At 43.5% G+C, this 21,353-nt stretch overlaps 1 protein-coding gene across 4 annotated transcripts in view; it reads right to left on the bottom strand.

Moving 5' to 3' along the window:
* PPP2R3A (protein phosphatase 2 regulatory subunit B''alpha) overlaps nucleotides 1–21,353 on the bottom strand; it is a 210,135-nt gene that overhangs the window by 74,049 nt on the left and 114,733 nt on the right. For all 4 annotated transcript variants that reach the window (XM_051818617.2, XM_051818618.2, XM_070072785.1 and 1 more), the window contains 2 exons: nucleotides 17,088–17,191; nucleotides 6,505–6,607 (listed from right to left, as the gene is read on the bottom strand). In XM_051818617.2, coding sequence (XP_051674577.1) covers nucleotides 6,505–6,607; nucleotides 17,088–17,191 — 207 coding nt within the window. The remainder of the gene's footprint in view (nucleotides 1–6,504; nucleotides 6,608–17,087; nucleotides 17,192–21,353) is intronic.

Genomic DNA, 21,353 nt, shown 5'->3' on the forward strand with positions numbered 1-21,353 from the left:
CCTCTCATAGCAGAATCATGCAGTATTTGTATTTCTGTGCCTGGGTTTATTTCACTGATCGTAATGTTCAGAAGGTTCATCCACACCATAGCACATGACAGGCTGAGTAACAGTCCACTGTGTGTAGATACACCGTGGTTTCTTTCTCCGTTCATCTGTTCACCTTCCAAGCACATTATGCACCTGACTAACAAGGGACGCTCAAGCCAGCGTCAGTGCTCAGAGTTGTTGGTGAGGTTTCACGACGCAGGCATAACTGATTAACTCAATCTCAGCCCCAATGTCCTCACCCTAGCCTCTGTCCCCATCACCTGGCTAAGCTCCCCAACGTCTTGTCACATTCTGGCACTACTAGCTCCCTCCTCAAACTGACCACCATGACTTACTTCATTAATATAAACTCAGACGTGGTCCCAGGACCCACCATGAAAAACAAAGACACTCTTATAATTTGGAAAACTTCAAGAATTTAGGTCTTTCCTAGGAACCCAGTTTACAAACTTGATAGATTTTTTTTATTATACAATACCCTCTCCGTAACACATATGTTAGGGTGCTTGAAGTTGTTCCACTGCTTATGATGCTCTTACACATTTTCTTTTGGGTCTCTGTGTCTCATTTTGGACTCTATTGCTGAGTCTTCAAGTTTTCTAATAATTTCATTTGCAATATTCAACCTGCTGTTAATCTGATTGGGGTATTTTTCACCTGTGACACCTCTGCCTTCATCTCTGTAAGTTCAATTCGGGTCTTTTAAAAAGTTTATCTTCCATGTCTCCACTCAACCTTTTGGGTATATGGAAATCAATTATGACATTTTAATGTACTTGCTGGCTAATTTCAACATCTGAGTCAGCTCTGGATTTTTTTTTTAAGAGAAGGGTTTCTCTCTTTTTGAAAATTTTAAAAAAGGTTTATTTATTTATTTGAAAGAGTTACAGAGAGAGGGGGAGATACGCATATACACACACACAGGGAGGGGGGAGGGAGAGAGAGAATGAGAATGAATCTTCCATCATTGATTCACTCTCCAGATGGCTGCAATGGCCAGGGTTAGGCCAGGCTAAAGCCAGGGGCCAGAAGCTTCATTAGGTCTCACATGTGAGTAGCAGGGGCCCAAACACTTGGGCCATCCTCTCCTGCTTTTCCCAGGCCATTAACAGGGAGTTGGATCACAAGTAGAGCAGCTTGAACCACCACCCATATGGGAAGGCAGTGTTGCAGGTGGCAGCTTTAGCGGCTACACTACAGCGCCGGCCCCTTCTCACTGCTTCTTAAAGCAAGTTATCCATTTGTAAACTGCTGATTTCTTTGGAGGCACTATCCCCACAAACTTTTCTTTTTCTTTAATAATTTGTTTGTTTGAAAGGCAGAGGGAAATGACAAAGGGAAAAGGAGAGGCAGAGATCTTCCATCTGCTGGTTCACTCCCCAAATAGCTAACAGCCAGGTCAGTGCCAGGCCAAAGCCAGGAACCAAGAACTCCATTCCAGTCTCCCACATGTGTTCCAGGGGCCCAAGTAATTGGGCCATCTTATGCTGCCTTCCCAGGTGCGTTAGCAGGGAGCAGGATGGGAAGTGGGCAGCCAGGACTCAAATTGGCGCTGTGATATGGGATGCTGGCATCACAAGAGATGGCTTAACCCGCTGTGCACAGTGCCAGATCTCCATAACTTTTCACAAAGCATCAATGACCAAGTTTCACGGTAAATTTGATGTCTGTTGCCTCAATTTTAGAATGCATGTTGCTGTGATGGGGGCTCTTTGCTAACTGATGGTTTATCCTTCCTCGTGCTTCAAACTAGATTCTGTTCAGATATGCCATAGCATATCAGAGTATGTTTATTTTGGTGCAAAAAATTTAAAAATCTATACTAGTATTTTCATAATATACATTTCCCATTAACTTTTTCAAGATTCCACATATATAACTATGGTAAAGTTTAATTTATAAATGAGGCACAGTAAGAGATTAATAATAACTAATAACAAAACAGAACAATTTTAACAAAATACTGTACTGCAGTCTCTCTCAGAATACCTCACTGTACTGTACACACTCTTGTGACCACATAAGATGAAACGATGCCTGTGTGATGAAGTGAGGTGCATGACACAGGCATTGCGATGTAGGTTAGGCTACTTCATGATGGTCACCTGAACCCAACCGTGTGATGCCATAACCGCCCACCAGATAACCGAGCTGACCATTAACAGGTGGTAGTACATAAAATGTGGACATGTTTGGAAGAAGAGATGATTTGTGTCCAGGAGGGACAGAGGAAAGACTCCCTCCTGCTACTCAGACTGTCATGTAATCTAAAACTTGTGAATTATTTCTGGAACTCTTCATTTAATATTTTCAAGCTGTGGCTGACTGTACATAACTATAAAAGTATCCATGAAGAGAAACAGTCTTCTAATCTACCCAATAAGGCCACCTTTACACCTCACTTTTGCTGATCATTTACACTTTTAGGACTTGTTGGTTATCGCTATAATTAAACATAAACTCAATGGTAATTAAATCCATATTATAAAAATGTTTCTCTACTGCTTTACCAACATTAGAAAATATCCTGAGTCTTTGTTATGAAGAGGAGGCTTTAGATTACTTACACTGTCTCATTGTATTCCCCTACCCTAATATTTGGGGTTGTTTTTGTTTTTTCTTGGTTATCTTTGTAAACTAAAATAAAGGATTCATACATTGAATTTTCATTCCATTCATCTTAGTGTTTTGACTTACATTTATATAGAATAATAATAGCGCCATAATTATTATTTTATCTTTTCTTCTCATTGTTCTTCACATTTTGTTAGCAGTATCTTGACTTTTACATTATGGAGGTTGTTTAACACTGTTCTGTAACCATAATAAAATTTTCCACAGTTTACCTATCATTTCACTTTAGATATTATAAACTAAAAGTCTTTATAATATTTTAGCTATCTAAATATTCCTGATAGGTTAATTGCTGATAGTATACTTGGATTCCTTAAAAATTCATGAGACAGAATGGAAAAACAAATTTATTTTAGTGTAAAAAACTCTGAAATCCATGTATATGAGGCCCTCAAAAATTCATGGAAAATGCACATTATGAAAAATGCATGAATTTTAGCATTTTTTGTGCCAAAATAAACTTATTTTTAATTCCATTTTCCATGAACTTTTTGCAGCGGCCTCCTACAAAGAATAAATTCTATTTCTCATGGGTCCTGCACCATGCCCCTAGGAGCATTCAAAGGAGCATATCCCTGGCTTTGAGATCAGGCTGCTTTTCCTTTTATTATTTTATTTTTTTAAAGATTGATTTATTTATTTTGAAAGTCCGAGTTATAGAAAGTGAGGGAGAGGCAGAGAGACAGACAGATCTTCCACCTGCTGGTCTACTCCCCAGATGGCTGCCAGGGCCAAGGTTGGGCCAGGCTTATGGAACTCCATCTGGGTCTCCCATGTAGGTGGCAGGGACCCAAGTCCCTGGGCCATTTTCTCCCTTCCCAGATGCATTAGCAGGGAACTGGGTTGGAAGCAGAGCAGCTGGGACTCGTACCAGTGCTTATGTGGGAATCCAAGGGTTCCAAGTGGTAGCTTAACCTGCTGTATCACAATTCTACCTCATAGTTCTAATTTTTTTGAGGAACCTTCCTGATGTTTTCCATGATGGCGGTGCCAGCTTACATCCTCACCAATGGTTTATAAGGGTCCCTTCTCTCCACACTCCACTTTTTTGACAGAAGCCATCCTAGTAGGTGACGTGTTATCTGTGACTTTCATTTGCATTTCTGATTAATGGTGCTGAGCATTTAAATATACCTGTTGGTCATTCATCTGTCTTTTTTGAAAAATGACTACTCAGATCCTTTGCCCATTTTATAAATAAAGTTATCTGTTACTACTGGGTTGTTTGAGTTCCTTGTTTATTTTGTATTTTCTCTTTATCACATAGATGGTTTGCAGATATCTTTTTCCCATTCCTTAGGTTGTCTCTGTACTCCAGTGGTTGGTTCCTTGGCTGTGCCGCATCTTTTTAGTTTTATGTAATCCCATATTTTTGCTTTTGTTGCATATGCTTTTAGGCTCATATATATATAAAAATATTTTCCATACCAATGTTCATAGGGCTGTTCTTTTTATCCGTCTAATAGTTTTACAGTTTCAGATCTTACATTTAAGTTTTTAATCCAGTTTAGGTTGATTCCATATACAGTGTGACAAATATTTCTCTAGGGGCCAGTGCTGTGATGTAGCTGGTTAAGCTACTGTCTGCAGTGCTGGCATCCCCATATAGGTGTTGGTTCAAGTCCTGGCTGCTCCACTTCCAATTCAGCTCCCTGCCTTCATGTGGGAGACCTAGAATTGACTCTTGGCTTTGGATCGGCCCATCTCCAACTGTTGTCACCATCTGGGGAGTGAATCAGCATATGGAAGACCTCTCTGTCTCTCTCTGTCTCTCTCTCTGTGTGACTCTGCCTTTCAAATAAATAAAATAAATCTTTTTAAGAAAATATTTTTCTTATTGTGTAGTTGTTTTGTATAATCTTTATTAATATTGTAGTTATTTTTCAAAGAATATGCTTTAAAATCTCAGAAAAACAGAAAATAACCTTCACTCAGGTTCCCTTTACGTTAATTAGCTTTTTGTCTCCATAATGAAATTCCCGAGAAAACTAACTTTATAAAGAGAAAAGGTTTATTCTGCTCACAGTCTTTTGGTAAGATTTTATATATTTATTTGAGTGGTAGAGTTACAGAGAAAGGGAGAGACTGTGAGAAAATGTCTTCCATCCACTGGTTCACTCCCCAAATGGCTGCAACAGCCGGAACTGGGCTGATCCAAAGCCAGGAGCCAGGAGCCTCTTCTAGGTCTCCCATGTAAGTACAGGGGCCCAAGCACTTGGGCCATCTTCTAACGCTTTCTTAGGCTGTAGTAGAGAGCTGGATTAGAAGAGGAGCAGCTGGAGCTACAGCTAGCACCCATATGGGATGCCGGTGCCGCAGGCAGAGGCTTAGCCCATTATGCCACAGCGTTGGCCCCTCACTGGCAGTTTTCACCTCAAAGGTGGTCAGCTAGGCCACGTAGGCCGAAAGCTGGTGGACCCTGCATTCAAACCTGCGATGCACAGGGTGTCACAAAAGCCACCAAGGTTTCTAAGCCACTTCTTTTTCCTGCCCTGAAGAGATCAGCACGGAGCCTGCACCAGTTGGGAGTGAAGTAACCAATACAGTGCAGGAGATCTGAGGGTAGAGAGACAGGAAGTACAAAGGGGCCTGACAAGGGGAGGATTTTGTGTGTCAGAAACAAGAAAGAGAAGTCTGTGGCAAACAAGGGTAATGGGACCCGGCTGCCTGGCAACACTCCCAGGGAGGCAGCTAAGTCTGAAGAGAAAACAGCTGAGTGGTCCTTATAGGAAGATGGGCCCTGGGTTTCTTTACCAAAGATGCCAGAGCCTGACACACAGCACAGAAGCGACAAAGATCGCCCAGATCTGGAAGGATCTTCTGGCCAGGAGTGGCTGAAGTCTCAGCAGTAACCCCGGCCCTATCCTGGTGCTGCGTAAAGCCTCAGAACCGCAGGACTCTCAGGAAGGTATGAGGTTAAAATTCCCCTCCAGCCTGGTGCATCAGGGCCAAAGTCAGGAACTCAAATAGTAACAGAAAATCAAAAAGCTTGTATCTATCAGACCTGAGACTTATCTTTTCTGTAAGTAGAACAATGATGAGCTCACCACATAGAGTTTAAGTTGCACAAATAGAAAAGGAAAACTGGGAAGCACACTGTTGTTTCATTTGTCTGGTTGCATCAGCGAAAGCTGTTCCGCATGAGTGAGTGTTCTGATCGGTAAGGAAAGAGTCTATGCTAATGTAGGAATTACCGCTCTCGGCTGGAATCTGCTGAACTGGAGGCTACTGCCCTTCAATTACTCAGACAACTTTCACAACTTCTGGTCTTTTTTCCTCTTAGCTTTTCTCACTCTCCTGACTTCATTTATAGTCCGGTAGCAATGGCCTCTGCGGATCTCAGCGTGCTTGGATTCCAGTTATCCCCTCTCCCTTTTTTCCTATTCTAATGTTCTGTTTCCACTAAATCCTGGGTTGAAAAACCAGAAACCAAGCATTTTAGGACTCTGCTTAGTCCCAGAGTTGTGGCTGTGATGCTTCTACAGCCTTTTCGCTTCCTACCAGGTTCTTAGCCACGTTCTGTGTTGGCATTCTCCAAGTTATCTGCTTGAATTTCCAGCGCTTCAGAAAGTGCTTCAGTTATTACTGTGGGTGGCATGGGAAGTCGGAGTGGTCCCGTTTATCTATTTTATACTAAAGACTCTCTTTTAGATCTCACTTAACAAAAGGGTTTTATTGCTAAGACAAATGAGAAAACTTCTCTTCTAGGCTTCTAACCTTAGATCAGTGTAGCTCAATTGACATGTTATAGTAGCAAGTTTCTTAAAAGCCTCTGAAGCTCCAAAAGTGGAATCATTTTCCAAAGGAGACGGAAGTTACCTGAAGCAAAGGGATGAAATCCTCCTGTTCCAGAGAGCTGCAGCTGGGCTTTGCAAGAAGGCTGATGAACTTAGATGCATCATCGTGATGGTTACTCAGCAACCTACAAAAGAAACAAGGGCTCATGAAGAGGGGCTGCTATGGAAAACAAGGACTGCAACCCCAACCATTGCTAATTTCAGTCTGGTCTGAAGGCTATTTAGTTCAAGAACCATATGGTCTTTTTAGACAGATGAAGCAAAGGGAGAGAAAGGTGTTGTGACACAGTGGGTTCAACCACTGCTTGAGACACTCGCATCCCATATCAGAGTGCCCAGTCTGAGTCCCAGCTCCTCCACTTCAATCCTTCCTGCTAATGCAGCCATGAGGGCAGAACACGATGGCCCACGTACTGGGGTTTCCTGCCATCCATATAGGGATCCAGACGGATTTCTGGGTTCCTGGTTTGGCCTTGCCCAGCCCTGGCTGTTGCAGGCATTTAGTGAATCAGTAGCTGGAAACTCTTTCCCTCACAACCCCCACTTTTCCTCAATCTCTGCCCCTCCCTCTCACTCACTCTGCCTTTCAAATAAATAAATAAATCTTTTCAAAAAATTTAAAAATGGAATTTTCTATACTCTTGATTTTGTGAAAAGGGCATCTCATAAAAGCTCAATAACAAGATGGCATATTACTTTTTAAACTGTATTTGAGGCTGAGACCAGAGTCAGCTGAACTAATGTAGGTGAAGTATGTATTAAAATACACTGGATAGAAAACGTCCATTCAGGTTAGCAAAGGACATGTGGGATCCGAGGTAGGCACCAGCCAGGAGGGGATGCATCAGATGGACTCCGTGTCCCACACAGGATAATACATTGTGCATGCCCAGGTTGGCAGACACACTCAGTGCCACCCTGATAAGGGGCGTTTGAATTTAGACTGAAGGAACAGGCTTAAAAAAAATGAATGCTCCATTAAGTCTTCTAAGAGTCCAGAATTCCTTTCCTCCAACTTTTTGCTGGACGTTCCCACCTGGAGACTATACATGGATATTAAAGTTGAAATACTGAAAACCAAATTTTAAACCATTTTTTTGAAGTCAGTCCTTTATCTTGACATTTATTTGTTAATGGTGGTACCAACTTGAGTTGTCTGGGCTCAAAAATTAAAAGTCGTTTTCTCTTCTATTTTTCTTCATATCTAATAAGGTTCTAAATTTTCTTCCTTAATCACTGAATGCTGTGTGGAAGGTATTGTGTCTGGCTTTGAAGATGCTTGGAATACAAAGAAACTAAGAGGAGCTTTCAAAAAGTTCATGGAAAAATGCAATTACAAGACCATGTACACCTTCCATGAACTTTTTGAAACTCCCTCATAAGGCACGGTTTTCTGCCCTGCCAGGAGCTTACATTCTGGTGAGAGAGCCGTCCCAGCACTGTGCTACTGGGGGACAGCCAGGACAGGAATAATGAGCACAGGCTGTCAGGGAAGGACTCAGCAGGCCAGTGAGATTCCCTGGAAAGCAAAGTTGGGGGAAGAATGGTACAGTAGGGAGTGCAGCGTGGACAAATGCCTGGTGCGTGATGCATGGGACATCCGGGCAGCAGCATGTGCAGGATGGGAAGAGAAGGGGGAGCACTGCTAAGAAGTAACACAACTTTCCATCAGACTGGATACGGGCAGGCAGACCAATGCTAGCGCCCTTTTACGTCAGGTCAAGCCTGGGTTTCAGCCCACTCTACTGAAGAACTGTCATGTGATAATGCCACGTTCGGAAGCCTTTTTCAGAAAGCCAAGCAAGAAACAATGAGTGCCTGAGCATGGATAATGGCAGTGAGAGAGAGAGAAAGGGCCCCCTTTGGAAGAGGTGAAGGGCCATGGTAGTTGACAGGTGTGGGGGGTAAAAGGAGGTAGTCTAGACAACGGCCGTGTTTCTAGCTTGGCCCATTAGGTGCCCAGACACAGGAGGGGAATACTGGAGTCTTAAGGAGTTTTAGACAACTGTTCCTCCCTTTCTATTTCCACTTCATGTCAAGTCCAGGGTCTCACTATTTCATGTGAAGACTGTTAGCAGGGAAGAGGTTCTTAATAGGCTTCAGTGCTCATCCCGCCTTACACTGTAGGCAATTCATCATTCTAAAACACTGTCTAAAATAATTTCCTTTGTCAAACATGTTCAGTTACCATCTACCACTTACATGCGTAAGTCTAAATGCCTATGCTGGGCATTGAAGGTCTTTTTTTTTTTAAATTATTAATTTATTTGAAAGGCAGAGTTACAGAGAGGCAGAAGCAGAGGCAGAAGCAGACAGAGAGGTCTTCCATCTGCCAGTTCACTCCCCAAATGGCAGCAACAGCTGGAGCTAGGCTGATCCGAAACCAAGAGCCAGGAGCCAGGAGCCAGGAGCTTCCTCCGGGTCTCCTATGTGGATGCAGGGGCCCAAGCACTTGGGCCATCTTCTACTGCTTTCCCAGGCCATAGCAGAGAGCTGGATCAGAAGGGGAGTAGCCAGGATATGAACCAGTGACCATAAGGGATGCCGGCACTGCAGGTGGAGGCCTAGCCCACCATGCCACAGCACCAGCTCCTATGGTGTAGCTTTTTTTTTTTTTTTCCAATTACTTATTTGCATTTTGTTTGAAAGGCAGAGAGACAGAAAAATCATTCATCTGCTGGTTTACTCCCCACAGTGGCCACAACATCAAGGGTTGGGCCAGGCTCAAGCCAGGAGCCCAGAACTCAATCCACATCTCCCACGTGGGTCTCAGGGATCCAAGTACTTGAGCCATTATCTGCTGCCTCACAGAATGCACATTATCAGGAAGCTGGATCAGAAGCAGAGGTGCCAGGAATTGAGCGAGGCTCTTTGATATGGGATGCAGGTGTCCCAAACAGTGACTTAACCACTGCACCAAACACCTGCCCTAGGTTTAGTCTCATCATCCTCTGACATGCTCAAGGCCCCTGAAGTTAAATAAACACGTTTCAGATAAGCCTCCCGTAACAGGTGCTAATGGGTTGCTAATTAGGATCAGAAAATGGGTGGAATGACCACCACAGAACGGCAGTGAGGCCTCTTATAGTTCATATATGATTTGGCTCCCAAAGTCACACATGATGTTAAGTCCCCAAATCATAAGTTGGATGGTAGTTAGAGGGTGGAAACTTACTTCAGTTTATGGTGTTTGGGTGGTGGGTCTCAAGTGAGGTCCTCAGGCCACTAGGGATGTGCCCTTGGTAGTTCTGGAGAGATGAGGAGAAGCCTCTCTCTCTGCTTTCTGGCTCACCATCTGAGTCTCTGCACGAGCTCCCCACCATTGCCATCTACCTCCCTCATTAGAGGTCAAATCAATGGGGCTGCCCAATCTGGGACCTGAACTCCAAAACTTTGAGCTACATAACCGTTTTAAAACAAAGTTAAGTCACCTCAGGTATTTTGTTGGAGTAATGAAAAGCTGCCTGCGGAAAACTGGTACCGAGGAGTGGGGTCATTACTTAGCACCATAATGAAGGTAGAGGAGCTTTTGGAGTCAGTTTACCAGAAAAGGCTGGGAAAGTCTGAGGAGCAGGAAAGAGAAGGCCTAGGATGCAGTAAGTGGAGCATTAAGGGTGATTGTGGTGAGGGCTCCGCAGACCAGAATGCTAACAAAAACATGGACAAAAGGCCATGTTGATGAGGTTTCCAATGGAAATGAGGCTTCCACTGGGAACTGAACCAGACATCCCTGTTACACTGTGGCAAGGAACCTGGCTTCACCGCAGCCAAGCCTCCAGGCTTTCTGGAAGGCTGAACTTAAAGAGGATGCACTAGTTTATCTGGTGGAAGAGATTTCAAAGCAGCAAAGCAATCAGGCTGTGGCATGAGCACTGTTGGTTGTTTTTAGTCAGTTTCATAGTGAGAATCTGAAGCACAAAGGAGACAAGCAGAAAGTCTGGGGAAATTCACAGACTGGCCAGAGTAAATAATGAAGAGAAAGTGGCTTGTTTGGGACAGGAGAGTGCAGTGGAGAAACCACTTGCTAAAAAGGTAAAAGACAGCCATATGCAAATGGCAGAACAGTGGGCTCAAGGCCTGGAGGGGATCTCAGAAATCTTGCAGGCAGTCTCTCTCCCCTCACAGGCCTACAGCCGGGAAGGGTAGAGATGTTTCTTGGAGCCGTGCGCGCTTTTCTCTAGCTATCCCAGGAACACAGGTGATTCATTTCCCTGTTGTCAGCCCGTGAAGCACTCTGGCTGCGGCTATGTTTTGAGCAGGTCCAAGTGCAACTTGTGATGGGAGCAGACCTCGGTGTCATTCCCACGTTACTGATGTTGAAGGCATGTAGAATGCAAGAGGGGTCAGTTGGTCTCCACCAAGATTTCTAAGGAAAGTCTGGGAGGCCAGGCAGGACTGTTCTGTAGGGCTGAAGCTTCTGCTTGCAGCCCCTGAGAGGGCAAAGCCTCCTGGAGTTGTGGGAGTGAAGCAGCAAAAGAGATCCTAGAAAGGCGTCTTGAAATGTCCACCAGGGAAAGCTGCAGTGTCCCCTGGAACCCTTGGAAAGCTGTCGACATCAGCATGTAAAGCCAGCCCGAGAGCAGCCATGTGGGCTGTGAGAAGCAAGGCCGCAGGGGCAGCGCTGCCCAAACCCAAGGGCCTTGCCTCTCACAATGTGCCCAGGATGCCGGCTTTAATGTTTATCTGCTTTCAGTCTGGCTTTTGCACTCTCTGTTTCCTTGTCCCCCTTTTGGGATGGAAACGTATAGTCTGTGTCTGTCCCACCACTGGATTTTGGAAGAATGTAACTTAAAACATTCTCTGTTTCACTCCCGAGGTGATATCAATGGCTGGGGCTAGACCCAGAGGCTAGGAACCCAGCCCAGGTTTCCCACATGGGTGGCACGCACTCAACTACTTTAGCCATACCTGCTACTTCCCAGCTTGTGTATCCGCAGAAAGCTGGAATTGGGAGCAGGAACAAAGAATTCAATCCATTCATTCTGATGGGATGCAGGCATCTTAACCAGCGTCTTAACTGCCAGGCCAAACACCACCCTATAATTTGCTTTTACAGGGGGCTCACAGCTAGAGGAAGTTGCCTTGTCCCTGAGATGAGAATTTGGATTTTGGAAGTAATGCTAGGCTGAGTTAAGACTTTGGTACTACTGGGCATGCAATGACTATTTTATGTGTGAGAAGAACATGAATTTTAGATAATCAGAGGTGGAATGCTATAACTTTTTTCTTTTTTTTTAAGTTTTAAGAATTTTATGCAGTGAGAGAAATGCACAGGAGAGTGGGGGCTTTATTTAGGGGAGAAAGAGAAGTCTAGAAGCTAAGTTGGATCCGTACCAAGCAGAGAGCAGGCCAGGAGCCACATGGAACAAGTGTGCAGGCAGGAAGGCAGAGAGCAGGTGCCCCAAAGGCACGGGCAACAAGCACAGCAAGGGCAGTAAGGGCCGGGCCTATCGTGCTCCAGGCCTTTTATCCACTTCCTAAAGGGCGTGGTCATGTAGCCTGATGGGCAGGTGTGCACACAGGTGGGGGCAGGTGGGGTCAGGAGATCACACGGGGGCCTGGTGAAGGTGTGGTCTTCCAGCTCACAAACTTAATCCATTTTATCCTATCTGCCTGCCTACATCATTCCCCTCTCAGAGAGATTCTTGCCCTTAATCCTAAGGGCCTAGAATAATCACATCTTCTATAGCTGCTTCCTGCTTATGAGGGGCATATGGAATGCTATAATTTCAACATGATTTGGTTCCCATGAATGACCTTAAACCTCAAAGTCCTAAGTTGATGTTGTAAGAAGATGGAAATTTAATCCAATTATGTTTTTGGGAGGTGGAGCTGGTGGAAGTCCTTACATAATTAGCAGAGTCCCTCATGAGGTGGTACTCATGAGGGAGTTGTTATGAAAGCCCAAACTGGACTCAGTCTGTCCATCTCTTGCTCGGTTTCTTAGCTCATCCTGTGACGCTGCATCTGCCTTCATCAAAGGTCAAACCAATAGGGCTGTCTGATCTTAGACTTGAACGTTCGAACTTTTAATAAACCTTTCCTCTTTACAAAGTTAGCTGCATCACATGTTTTGTTGTAGTAATGAAAAGCTCACTAATACAAGTGCTTTTAGTAAAAAGGAGAGCACTATTAAATAAAAACAGCAGAGATATGACAGATGATATTCTGAGAGACACTGACAGGACAAAGTCAAATCGGGAATGGCCTTTTAAAATCACAAGTATGAAACAGAGATACAATGTGAATTATGATTGTTTTTCTGCCAATGCTACTAGCTGATAAACTCTACACAGCAGGAGAAAGAGAGATAGTAAAAGTTATAAAACAGAGAGAATGATGGTAAGCATAGCTATTTTTACAGAACTTTTAACACACAAAATATTGTGCTGTTAATAGACAAACGACACATTGATATTAAAAAGTGAAAGAAAGGAAAGCATAAAACAAAGCCGAGTCTTCTTGATTCTGCCTGAGAGGAGTTGCGCCTAAAAGCTGGTACTCCAGGAATGGAAGCAAAAAGGCTGTGAAGCAGTGTCTTTCCCGTAAGTGTCCTGCCTGCAAGAAAAACAGGTACTGGAGCACAGATATCAGCTTAGCAGGACGGGGACCAGAAGAGGCAGGGAGAGAGAACTTCAAGGTGTTCATTCTTAAACCACAGAAACTAGACTGAAGCCTCCAACTCATATGAGCACTCTGTCAGGAGAGAGAGTATTTCCCTTCATGCTTGTGATTTTTGTATTTTTGATTTATTTTCAAGATTATATAAAACTTGTTATTGCTGTTATTGGAGCAAGTCCACATGCATATGTATATGCCGAAATGTTTTAATTCTGCACACTCCCTGTTAGCTAGCTAGCTTTTTGTACTTGAAAGTTTATTTAATATACTGAGCACAAATTGCTATATGCAAAGGGGGCAGTGTATAAGAAATCACCAAATTAAACTCTCAGCACATGGAAGAATCAGGCTTAGCTGCTTAGTCTTCCAAAAGAGCCACACTCAGGTCTCTCTTAAAGCACCCTGGCTTTTAAGATATTTTGAGAGCTCAAAAAGGAGTCCCCACTAGAGGGCACTCAAACCATTTTAGTATCTGACCACAAGGTAGCACTTTACTACACACATACACACACATTTCAAGTCTATCTAATTTTTTAATGAAAAAAGATAAGGACAGAGCTCATGCCATGCATCTTCATAAGCAGCTTCCCATAGTTACCCAAGATGGATATTTGTCCATCATGTCTTTTTTCTTTCCCTTTTGCTTTTTGTAGAAATCATTTTTGCTTACAGATAAAATTGCAATGATTCATCTCGGAAAAGGAATACAGCTTTTGGGAGCTGCTGCCACTGTGTTGCTCCAGCCATCAGTGTAAGTGTCCACGTTTCCTGAGTGACACATGACCTTAACCAAAGCCTTGATTGTTATTCTTAAGATTAAGCAGTTATTCTTAAGATTAAATTGGATACCAGTTTTCCCTTGCTATATACACACACAGGTACATAAACTTAGGGTCCTAGAATATTCAAAATAGAATATAAGCAGCTGTATTTCTTCTCTCCAGCTCCAGTGTTTCCTATAATACACTATGTCTTTTTTTGCTATCTCCCAGCTTGTTCCAATTTTTCTTTTAAACAATCATAACTTACTTCTTGCTACTTTATGAGGTTTTTTAAACGGTTTCTGCCAACAAAGGTAAGCTCATGGTTGAAGACATCTCTGACAAGAGCTGTGTCATCTCCCTGTTCTTTGTTAACAGCACTTATTGTCAAGTGTTATTAAAGAGTATATGTGCTATGAAATCTGCATAAACAAATTCTTAATTTAATTAACTAACCAATCAATCAGTTTGAGGCTGGGGCTGGGTTAGGCTAAAAGTAGGAGCCAGGGACTCAGTCAAGATTTCCCACAGGGGTGGCAGGGGTCTGACAACTTGATCCATCATCTTCTGCCCCCCCAGGTACACATCAGCACAAAGATGGAATAGACAGCAGAGTTGGGACACCAACCCAGGCACTCTGACGTGGGATGCAGTGTCCTGACATCTTAACCACTACATCAAATGCCCACCTCAGCTCTCAATCCTTTTCACTCCTTGTTCAGACTCCATCTGAGGCCTCTTCATTGTCAGGGTAAAAGAACCTAGCTGAGTGGAAGCTGGAACATCTGTCCATCTTAAGTTCTTGAATGCTGCTTTTATTGTATGCCAACTTAAAAACAAAAGAACAAAAAACAAAACTCCCCTGCTGTTCAGGTCCCAGGCTTTTATTCTCTTTCTCCATGTTCTAGGCTGCCAGAAATGCCAATGAAAAATACTGCAGGGGCAAATGCCAGTTGCTTTGTTAGTTTACTCTTGCTAATTAGTGCTGTTTTTCTATTTCTAGGCTCCAAGGAACTCCCTCACTTTTGTAACAGCTTATCCAAACATTAAAAAAAAAACCACTTTGCATATTTTATTAGACAGCTTTCTCTTTGCTTCAGTACAGATGAAACACTGACCATGGAACCAGCCTTTGCGTATCGTTCAGATGGTGTAATAAGGAGTGATTCTCCAAGGTTTTTTCAAATTCCTGATACCTGGAAAGTTTAGAACTGTTCCCTGAACAAAATGGCTAAAATCCACATGAACACCACGAAGCACTTAACACTTTTTGTTTTTGGAAGTCCATTAACAGGTAGAGTCTTAAATACCATGACTACTTTAGTTTTAATGTGATGCATGAGGAAGAATGTGAACTCAACTTGCTGCTAGATTTTATTTTTCTTAAATTTATTTATTTGAGAGGCAGACAGAGAGAGGGAAAGACACACAGAGAGAGATCTTCCATCTACTGCTTCACCCTCCAGATGGTCACAAAGGCCAGAGCTAGGCCAATCTGAAGCCAGGAGCTTCTACTGGTTCTCCCACATGGGTGCTGGGGCTCAAGCACCTGGGCCATCCTCCACTGCTTTCCCAGGCCATCGGCAGGGAGCTGGATCGGAAGTGGATTATCTGGACTTGAACCAGTGCTCATACAGGATGCCAGTGCTGCAGCTGGAGTCCCAACCCACTACACAGCTCAGGCCCCACTGCTAGATTTTTAAAACTAAGAATGTATTTATTAATCACCTACTATGGTCTCAAGAATTACACTACGAAGGGTACTTACTGGTGGTATGAAGGGATTGGAAGGAATCTATGAGCTGAATTCTGCTGGTATTATATGGTGTTTTAAATAATGATGATGATGATAGATGAACGGAATATTCCAGTTGTCTACTAGGAAAGATTTCTGTCTCAGAAAAGAATAACATATATAAAGAAGCCTGATCAGTTCACAGAAATAGAAGGGGCAAGCTGGGGGGGCCAGCACTGTGGGATGCTGGTTCAGCTCCTGACTGCTCCACTTCCAATGCAGCTCCTTGCTAATGCACCTGGGAAAGCAGTGGAAGACGGCCCAAGTGCTTGGGCCTCTGCATCCAGGTAGGAGACCCAGAAGAAGCTCCTGACTCCTGGCTTTGGATCAGCCCAGCTCTGGCCCTTGTGGCTATTTGAGGAGTGAACCAGCGGATGGAAGATTTCTCTCTTTCTCTCTCTCTGCCTCTCACTAATTCTACCTTTCAAATAAATGAATAATTTTTCAAAAAAGAGGGCAAGTAGTGACATTCTCCTAAAATATGTAAATATTAAGAAAAAATCTGGGGGCCAGCGCTGTGGCGCAGCAGGTTAACACCCTGGCCTGAAGCTCCGGCATCCCATATGGGCGCCGGTTCTAGTCCTGGCTGCTCCTCTTCCGATGCAGCTCTCTGCTATGGCCTGGGAAAGCAGTAAAAGATGGCCCAAGTCCTTGGGTCCCTGCATCCACATGGGAGACCCAGAAGAGGCTCCTGGCTCCTGGCTTCGGATTGGTGTAGCTCTGACTGTTGCGGCCAACTGGGGAGTGAACCAGTGGATGGAGGACCTCTCTCTCCTCTCTCTCTCTCTGCCTCTCTTTCTCTGACTTTCAAATAGATAAATAAATCTTCAAAAAAAAAAAAAAAAAAAGGAAAAAACCTGTAAAGAAGAAAAAAGGGAGAACAAAAGAAAAGAACAACTTTGGATTCCAGAAAATTTGTCAGGCTGTAAAACCCAGGAATACTTTGATGAATATACTAGTCCTTTGCCCTTAACTAGAACTTTCAAAGAGTAATGATGAAATCTATTCGAATTCAGCTATTTTTGATAAGTCAATTAAATATAATTCTAAATTAGATCATGAGAATGGAATTGTATTTTTCATGTGATGTATGTGGCTGCTCCCCTTCACAGGAGAGTCCTTATTCACTCTGATGTCACTGCTGTCAGATTTGAATCCTAAGGCTAAAATTGAACAAGTAAAACTAAGAAACTATCAAATAGCTACTAATGAGGCATTTTTGCAGACTTTTTTTCACTGTTTTAAAAGACATGTAGGATAAAGGCTAATGGCAAGAAACTGTGTGTGAGTATAAATGGTTGTGATCACTAACTGTCCTATTGACACAAAGGGTGAAGAGAAAATGAACAGATGAGGAACATCAGTGCCCTCTGGAAAGTGTGTCCCACAATTCTTTGTCGAGCCCCCGAGTGCTGGCTGCACACTTACCTTCTCCACATGGCAATGAAGGACTGTGCTGACACAAACCCTGTCTTCTCTCCCCCTGCAGCCCTGAACATGGGCGCTTTCCAGTACAGAGGACAGCCACAGACCTGCAAATACAAGATGGAGTAAACCAGGAGACAGTGGAGCAACGCCCTGGCCAGAGAACAGGCTTTTATCCTTTGTGCCACAGTGCAGAGCTGAACAAAACTCGGGCACAGGCAAATCCATCAACCAAGGCAGATTTGGGGGGCGGGTATGTGTGCAAAAATACACGTTTCATCAAGACAATATAAATCCAGTTACCTTTTCTCCAAGGTCATTTACTGTGATTCCTCCTCCCCACCCACATCCTGAGAGTTTAAGCGACCAGCTTCCCTTCCTACTGCTCTTACATTACGTATTTTCTATCTTCTAGAAAGAAAAAGAAAGGGGCCAGCGCCGCGGCTCACTAGGCTAATCCTCCACCTGCGGCGCCGGCACCCTGGGTTCTAGTCCCGGTCGGGGCGCCGGTTCTGTCCCGGTCGCTCCTGTTTCTGTCCAGCTCTCTGCTGTGGCCCAGGAATGCAGTGGAGGATGGTCCAAGTGCTTGGGCCCTGCACCCCATGGGAGACCAGGAGAAGTACCTGGCTCCTGCCTTCGGTGTGCTGGCCGCAGCGGCCACTGGGGGGGTGAATCAAAGGAAAAGGAAGACCTTTCTCTCTGTCTCTCTCTTACTGTCCACTCTGCCTGTCAAAAAAAAAAAAAAAAAAAAGAAAGAAAGAAAGGACTGAATGTCACGGTTGAGTATGCCCTTCATTCCTTAAGCAGAAAAGCATCACCGCCCTTATTACTTGGGGTAATACACTCTACCAGCTACCTCCTTCTCTCTCTTTTACTTAGTATGCTACTAACTCCCAGGTTCAAGAAGAACCACAAAACCCTAGGCTGTTCAAGAAAACAGCCATCAGATCCACTTAAATGGTTCAGGTAAAAGATGAAAAGTAAAAATCAAAAGGATATCATTTATTTGTATATAAAATGACTACATATCATAAAAGCCACAGGAAATACTATGGATAAATACTACAAGTAGATACTGTACATGAATACATGAATGAAAAAGCCATAAGAAATGCTATGAATAAAAAGAACTATGAATAATACTATGGATAACACAACATCAATACACTAAAAGGCATGATCATTTTTTCTCAATGAAAAGCTCTTTCAATTTTTTAAAAAAAATATCCTTTTACTCTTATAAGAAAGAGTTCTTACTAAATTCACCAGCTTTATTTCCTAGATGGGAAATTCTTCTTTGTAAGTAATAAGAAGTTCTAAATATTAGTAGAGAAAGTGTAAATCTTCCTAACTTTGTCCATACACAGAAAACATATTTGCAAACCTGGGACTCTTTAAAGAGTCACATCTTATTAGGAGATAAAGATATTATTCAGGGCCAGTGCTGTGGAACAGTGGGTTAAGTTACCACCTGTGATGCCAGCATCATATATGAGCGCTGGTTCCTGTCCTGGCTGCTCCATTTCTGACTCAGCGCCCTGCTAATGTGCCTGGGAAAGCAGCAGAGAAGGGCCCAGTTAGCAGGACCCCTGCACCCATCTGGAACTCCTAGATGGAGTTCCTGCCTTCTGACTTTAGCATGGCACAGTCCTGGCTGCTGCAGCCATTTGTGGGGAGTGAACCTACAGCGAAAGATTTCCCTGTCTTTCCTTCTCTACATCCATCTGCCTTTCTAATTGGCAAATGAATAAATAAAATTATCTTAAGTCCAGAGGTTGAATACCTCCACTAAGGTCAAGAATGAGGAAAAGCTGTCACTTAGCAACCACGTGATTTAGTCTATCATGTAAGTTACGACTGCCAGTGTACGAAGTTCACAATGACTACACTCCAGGTGAGCCAAGTGTCAGGTCCACCTTCCCCAACCCCAGTCCTTCCTTTCACAGAATTCTGCTTTGCCAAGGAAATATTTAGAAAGACTTAGTGATAGGCTATTAGCAGCTGCTGGGAAAGCTGAAAGAAGAGCCTGTATTATGGAAGCTGGAGAACCACAACAGGGAGAGACTGAAACTGCTTGCCCAAGTGCTAGAAACTTTCACCTTTGAGAACTGAAAAGGGTCTGGAAGCATCTATCTCAGCCTCAGGAAATGGTCAGGAGCCTCAGCTGAAGCACTGTCAGGGGCTGCGTGCGCATCACTCGCAGGGAAACTTCGCTACTAAACAGCTCTCAGTCCCTGGGATTAAGGCCTTCTCTCCAGAAGACCCCTGTTAAAATGCATAGACAGGTAGGTCAGCGCTCGAGCAGTAGTAACACAGGGAGACAATACCACTTGAAAGGCAAAAATCTCAAGGTACCAAACGAAAATGGTTTGAGGCAGACTGCAGAAGTTCAGCGTATTTTTCTCACAGTGGGGCACCCTGAGTAGCCAAGTGTTAGGGGGCGTGAGGGCACCAGATCGTAGCAGTAAAGTAAACACCAAAGGAAAAAGTGGGAAGGCCAGTAAACAGCAAGGGCTGCAGACATGATGCTTTCTTTTTAAAAATTCATGGCTGGCTAGCAGCTGCTTAGAAAAGTAAGAATTCAGATAAAGGGAGCCAGGAGACCAGTAAGAATCTATAAAGTATATGATAGTAATCTGAAGGCCACAGAATAGAACTTATATTAACAGAGGAGAGAGAACAAGCCAGTGTGAAATTTTTTTTTTCTTTACACAAAGGAAGGAAATGGATGACAAGTGAGGATATACAGGGCGATAAAGAAAATGGATTTAGGAAGCTAAGGTTTAGAGGAGGCAGGAGTCAATGTATGGTAATAAAAGTCACCAGACCAAGGAAAACCTGAGCAGAACCTGTAATTTGATTTAAGAATGGCCCAACAACATAGACAACATAGAGAACTGAAAACAAGGTTACCAGTTGAAACACACAGGAGATGATTACCCAATGTTTGTAATGCACCTTTTTTTTTTTTTTTTTTTTTTTTACTTGACAGATAGAGTTAGACAGTGAGAGAGAGAGACAGAGAGAAAGGTCTTCCTTCCTTTGGTCCACCCCCAAATGGCCACTACAGCCGGAGCTATGCCAATCCGAAGCCGGGAGCCAGGTGCTTCTTCCTGGTCTCCCATGCGGGTGCAGTGCCCAAGGCACCTGGGCCAACCTCTGCCCTCCCGGGCCACAGCAGAGAGCTGGACTGGAAGAGGAACAACTGGGACTAGAACCCAGCACCCATAATGTGCTTTCAACATTTTAAAATGTCTCATGCTTGTTCTTTCATTTGGTCCTCACAGGATCCCCATTCAAGTACTTTTACCCTATTTTGCCAATGAAGAAATTCAGGTACAGACAGGCTGCTGTGCAGGCCAAAGGCACAGTCTGTCCAACTCGGCTATAACAGCTAGAAGAGAGGGGCTGGAGGTCTGTGTGTGGGTTGGAAGGGTTTCATTCCTCTTCCCTGGCTTTCTCCTCCAGTAAAACTCATGATGAGCCTTCTGCTGTCCAGTTTCTGTTCCTACACTGCCTTTTTAATATATATTAAATATATAATATAATATATATTCATTTATATATTATATTATATAATATATATTCCTTTATATATATAAATAATATATATATATAATCCTTTACATATACATATATTTGAAAGGCAGACTTAGAGAAGGAGAGACAGAGAGAGCTTCCATCTGCTGGCTAATTTCCCAAATGGCTACCAATGGCCTGGGATGGGCCAGGTTGAAGCCAGGAGCCAGGAGCTTCTTCCAGGTCTCCCACACAGGTGCAGGGCTCAAGCACTTGGACCATCTTCTGCTGATTTCCCGGGTGCATTAACAGGGAGTTAGATCGGAAATGGAGCAGCCGGAACTTGAACCAGAGCCTGTATCGGATGCTGGTGCTGTAGCAGGTGGCTTAACTCACTATGCCCCAGCGCTGCCCTCCTCCCCCGGCTTTTGTAACTCTTAGATTCATTCTCTATTCATTTCTTCTCCATTATCACTTAAAGCTGTGGGAAAATGTGCAAACTGCCACTGAGAATTTAACCAGTCATGGGCTTTAAGCTCTCCAGGCTGTCTGAGGACCAAGATGAATGAGCAAAACGTCAACAGATGTAGATTTCATAAACACAGAGTTTTCTCTGCACTTAAAAAAATGGACCCCTGTCTTTATAGCTATACTTAAGAGCCAGTAACAGTAGGTTGCAAACACAAACTGGCCTTCCAAATAGCTTTATAAACTACAAGAATCCATAAAAACATTCATTTATTGCTCTGA

The sequence above is a fragment of the Oryctolagus cuniculus genome, chromosome 4 (genome assembly GCF_964237555.1).
Source record: "Oryctolagus cuniculus chromosome 4, mOryCun1.1, whole genome shotgun sequence".
In the NCBI taxonomy this organism is placed as follows: Eukaryota; Metazoa; Chordata; class Mammalia; order Lagomorpha; family Leporidae; genus Oryctolagus; species Oryctolagus cuniculus.